The sequence below is a fragment of the Poecilia reticulata genome, linkage group LG2, assembly GCF_000633615.1.
Source record: "Poecilia reticulata strain Guanapo linkage group LG2, Guppy_female_1.0+MT, whole genome shotgun sequence".
Classification (NCBI taxonomy): domain Eukaryota; kingdom Metazoa; phylum Chordata; class Actinopteri; order Cyprinodontiformes; family Poeciliidae; genus Poecilia; species Poecilia reticulata.
In genome coordinates, this window is record NC_024332.1 from 6,009,733 (window position 1) to 6,015,506 (window position 5,774).

A 5,774-nucleotide genomic window follows, 5' to 3' on the forward strand; every position below is an offset into this window, starting at 1 on the left:
AGCGAGTATTATGGTGAAACAGTGAATGATGGATTTAAAGATAAAGTTCAGTTTACAGAAGCTGGACTGCAGAAGAACTCTATAGTTATCAGGAATGTTACAGAGCAGGATGCAGGATGTTATCTCTGTCTGTTCAACACCTACCCTGATGGAGCTCTGACAGGAAGAACCTGCCTGAAAGTTTATGGTGAGAACCTGACTGTATTCAATGAAACAATACTTTATCCATCCCATAGGGAAATTGTATGTTGAAACTCAAGTTTCTATAAAGAGATGCCCGTGACTGTGAGAAGAAAGGATCTTGTGTGACAATTTGCATTTCTAAAAAATATCTGACTGAAGACACTGTAGTTATCTGTAGATAATGGGAGTCTGTTTCACAGTAGAGGTCAAAGTGTACAGAGTGAAAAGGAACGGTGAGGGTGCAGTACCCTGTGGTGCTCCTGTACAGAACAGTCCTGAATGCCTGTTCTGTACAGGCGTTCAGGACTCTTGGGCTGTTCTGGTTCAGTCCTCCAGTTGCCTCTTTATACTTTTTATAGATACAGAGAAGTGGAAGGGGGAGGCAAAGAGAGCAGCTGCATCTCCTGATTTGGTTGAAGACCATCTTGTGAAAGCAGAAGAATCCATGACTGATGTAGAAAATAAAACATTGAGGCTTGACAGGAAAGCTGTCAGATGAAAGGAGGGTAGGACGTCTGTTTGGCTGGGGGCAGGAGATGATGATGATGATGATGATGATGATGATGATGATGATGATGATGATGATGATGATGAGCTTGTTCCTGAACTAAATCTTTTGAAGAATGAGTTCAGCTCATTTGCTCTATCCAGATTTCTATCTGTCAAATCATCCTGTGTTGAAACCTGTGATCTTCGTCATCCTGATATTTTTTTATTTGTCAAGAGAAGGTCTTGCTTTTACATAAACATTTACATAAAAGAAATCCAACATCAACCCTAACCATGGTAGGGCAGCTGTCAAACTGTTGAAATGTAACTGCAGMAGATATTTAGGCGTGGCTGAAATCCACAAATGCTGCCGCAAATGCATTGGGTGTCACATCGTTAGCTTAGCAACAACTGAACTGATGAAATTACACATCGTCAGTAGCAGCTGAGGATGGAATGTGAGCAGTTGTCAAAGTAACACTGGTGAACTCTTGGTAAATAATATGGATTGAAACGTATTGCTAACATGGTTTCCAGAAACGACACTTCACAGCAACATGTCCTGGACGACACCATCTGTTGTTCATAAGAACTGCTAATCCACCTCCTTTGCTTTTGCAGCTCTTCTTTGGAAGTCACTCCTGTTGTAAGTCACCTTCTTGTTATGGTTGCGCATCATGACAAATGCCCAAAAATAAATCAGTAGCAAAACTGCTTACAAGCTGCAAAGCAGTCAAAACCAGAAGGAGTCGTTTAAAAAATGGTATGAAAGTCACAGCTAATCCAGCATGCTACCACCTAGCATGCACAAAGAGGATTACAGGGTTCATTTCTATAACTTAATGTCGACCATCATGTCTGTTCTCTCCACAGAGCTGCATGGACCCTTCATTAACATCAGAAACTCTCCTCCAGGGTTGGTTGTGACCTGTTCAGCCACAGGTCAATCTGCTCCCATGGTAACACTGACTGTTCTCCATCAGAATCTCAGCTTCTCSCACTACAACACCAGCAGAGAGATCAACACTAACGGTACCGTCACCRTCACCACTACAGCTCTGCTCTCAGCTCTCAGCAGCACACAGGTTGGATGTTCAGTATCAGTGGACTCTGCTGCTCTCAGAGAGCTGATGGTCACTGTTCCTGAGTTCAAATATTCATCTGATGATGGTGAGGAACTCTGAGAGGTTCAGTGCCTCACAGATATATTCACATCCCTTAATATTTTCAGTTTTGTCACAGTGCAACCACACACTTTTGTTTTGACCAATAAATGGGAGAATGATTAATAGACGAGACTCTGTTTTAAACAAATTAAAATATGAAACGTCTGGCACACACACATTTGTTTTAAGTATCTTGTGTCAATATTTGATAGAATTCCCTCCAGTTTACATTTTTATGTTTCTAATGTCTCTATCAACATTAGAAGCATAAAGAGACCAGAATAATTTGCCTATTTTTCATTTGTCAAATTGCTCCAGCTCAATCAGATTGAATGGAGAGCGTCAGGAGTTCTGCTGGAAGATTAATCTCCTGGAAATCAAATTAACAATCTGCTTAATTTTTGATCTGCTTCACACCAAAAGCCATTCAGTTTTGGTGTGAATTTAGGCAATGGATGAATAAACTTCACTTTTCAGATTTCTGTTGAAACTGACATTTATGAATCGGTCTCCTTCCACTTTATATCTGCATATCATTGTGCTGGTCTCATAAAATCTCTTTAAAATACATGAAAGTTTAGATTTATAATGCAACAAAATGTGGAAAACAATAGGAATAAAGTGTATGGGGGACCTCCATGGGTGTGATTACCTTTGGGCACTGTGTTTAAACTGCAGACCACTTTGTGATTGTAAATGTTTGAATCTCTTTTACCAGGTTTGAATAAACAGTTGGAATCAGATTTCAGAGGTTTCAGTAAGTTCATGTTCAGATTCTCACATGTTGATTTTTAACTTTGTTCTGTTGTTGAAACACATTTTATCTTCTTCCTAAAGGATGGCCACTGATTGTTGTATTCCCGATTGTTGGGGTCCTGATCTGTATTTGTGTTTTCCAATTCAGAAGAATATCTCAGAACAGGTACCTCAATTAAACAGTATTTTTTTGTTGTTGAGTTTCACATCATTAATGTCTCAGATTTGATTTACTGACTCTAAAATCATCCCCAGGAATATGAATCCTTCAGAGAACCCCACAGACAATCAAAAGTAAGGATTTTATTTATTCATTCCTCAGTTACATAGATGGAGATTTATTTCATCTTTTACATTCTCTTCTAATGTGATGTATACTCTATATTTCCTACCATTACAAGGCACATTCATTTCTTACCAACATGTTCATTTTGTTTTTAAGTTCTGACGACTCACCAGTGTTGAACAAAGACGTCAGACTACGAACATCTGAGAAGCAGAGACAAAACAGCGAGTCCCATCCATCAGCATGACTACAGAAGCTCCTCATTTGAATGTTTAAAAGGAGTGTTGGAGTATTATATATGTTCCAAGCACATAGTGTGATCAAATAATTGTTACCTTCAGTTATTACAACAATACCATTCATGTCAGAAATAACTTGAAAGAAATTAATGGTCGCTACAGGAGATTCTAGTATTTCTCAAACACACATCAATGAGTCAAGGATTGTTTTTGATGACAACAGTAACTCATCAATATCTGATCAAACTGATAAGGCAGCTAAATCTGAAGTTAATTGGATCAAAATCCGTTACCAAGTTCTTATACCAGTGACGTAAGACACTTCAACAGTGTTTGCAGCTACCAGTCTGATTGTTTAGATGTTAATGTTTATTATTATTTAATTGTGCCTTATTTTATACTTTCTTACTGTGTTTTTGTACTTGTTTTTAACAAAAATAATTAATTTTACACCTCACAAGAAAACTATTGACAAAAAATACTCCATGGCAAACTATTGCAGTTAAATTACTGCTGCAATAAGTTTTCAAAAATATTTTTGAAAAACATAAATTTAAAATAAATATATAAATAAAAAATCAAGAAGCATTTAAAGTGGTACACATTTTAGATTTCTGAATGTATTTCACACTAACTTAAAACCAGGATTTTTTTTGTTTTGTTTTTTTATCAGGTGAGTAATATTAATGTTAGTAGAAAGGTGTGTTTTCTATTCTCTTGTACGATCATTAAAATGACGGTTTGATTTGGCATCAGGGTGTGTGTTATTGTTTTTATTTGCCCTTACCTTTGTGGTTCTGTATCTCTTATGTTATGTTACTGAAGATCAACATAATTTGTGACCATCCCAAGCCACTGACAGAATTAACGCAAACAAGAATTGTTTTTAACCAAGATTCAAACTGCTTTCTGTCCAGACTAGCAGCTAGTAACATTAATGTTTTATATCATGCATTCAAAAAAGATGTCATATTGCGCATCAGTTTTTGAAGAGGCACAAAAAGCAGGGTGGGATTATTTTTCTACTTTGTCAATGTATTAATAACATGAACACTAACATGCTTCATAATAAGGAAAAGACAGATCTGTACGTTATTCAAAATATTACCCTAAAATAATAATTTCATTTGTTCCACAGCGGAGAAGATGGTTCATACAAGACTTACCGGTACTTCTCCTAGGTTTTAATTTAGATCTACAGGAAAACTCGACCATCAACAATAAATGCATCTCACTTAGACTGTGTCCTACATCCACTCACACCAGTGTTTTTACTGCTAATTTAAAAAGTTTGGCTGTGATTGTGCTTCAACTATTATGCACTTGGTAGAAAACGCGCGCAAGAGGAGAAAACGAAAGGTGTTTAAGGTCAAAGGTTTTAATCCGTTCTTTAAAAAAAATCAAATAAATTAATCTCCCAAAAACATCGCTTTTTCTCAGCGTTCGATTCCTTATTGTCGTAAGTGGAAAATCATGTAGTGTGAACTGGGCTTTGAACTTAATATTAGGATTTTTCAAATTACCTTATTTTGAAAGTTGGCACTTATAAAAAGTAAGCGTCATGACCGGAAGCGAAAGTGTAAACGCGCGTACGTTTTTTTGCGCTGGGGGGAAATTCAAACGGAGACCTGCATTTAACAGCAAGTTCTATTATTTACGCAAAAGACGCTGTTTGCTCATATTTTAAATCATAATTAAATTCTAATTTATTTTTCGTGTCGTGCAGGCACCACTTTTTCCGCATCACGTCGTATTGACATTTCATATTTGAAATTCTGGCGCACAGATGGAGCACATACCTGCTGCACCGATTTTATTTTTCATGTTGGGAATCTTTAATAAAGGTAAGATCAGAACATTTGTCTTTCACAACTTTATGCTAAAATATAGCAGTTTTGTTATTGAAAACGTTTTTAACTTTTGTATTTTTATCATGTTTTAAAATGAAAGCAAAAAGCTTGGGAGTAGACCGTCTCTTTTATTTGTTATAGCACGTAAAGGTTTTCATGTTCCGCATTTTGTCCTATTTCAAACACAAACTCAAACATATTTAATGCAAAAAAATTTGTATAGATCCAAATCTGAAAAGTGTGGCATGCATTTCTGTTGAAGCTGCTTTATTCCTACAAAGCAATAAAGTGCAACCTATTGCATTTCAAATAAAAGTGAAATATGTGGTGTCAACTAGTTTTTAGGAGTTAGTTAGAACTTGCCCTTTAATTACTTGTGCAAATTATTATTTTTTGCCCACTTTTACTATCAGAATAGCTCATTCATGCTCCAAATGTTGCATATCAACAACATCCAACTCTATTAAACTATATTGAAGTTTGTGACTGTGACATGACAAAGTGTGAAATATATGAATCGTTTTACAAGATACAGGTCACCTGATCTCCTTCATACAGGTCTAGCAGCTGTGATCCAAACCCAGCAGACGGTGTTAGCAGCAGTAGGAGAAGATGCTCCTCTCAGCTGTCATCTGCTGGAAACTAAGGACGTCCAGCAGGTCACCTGGCAGAAGGTCTTGGAGAAAACAGAGAGGAATATTGGTTCCTACAGCGAGTATTATGGTGAAACAGTGAATGATGGATTTAAAGATAAAGTTCAGTTTACAGAAGCTGGACTGCAGAAGAACTCTATAGTTATCAGGAA

General features: G+C 36.7%; 1 protein-coding gene across 1 annotated transcript in view; it reads left to right on the plus strand.

Moving 5' to 3' along the window:
• Nucleotides 1-5,774, plus strand: part of LOC103474589 (OX-2 membrane glycoprotein-like) — a 31,879-nt gene that overhangs the window by 20,051 nt on the left and 6,054 nt on the right. Inside the window, exon 4 of the mRNA XM_017303756.1 lies at nt 1,615-1,842. Coding sequence (XP_017159245.1) covers nt 1,615-1,842 — 228 coding nt within the window. The remainder of the gene's footprint in view (nt 1-1,614; nt 1,843-5,774) is intronic.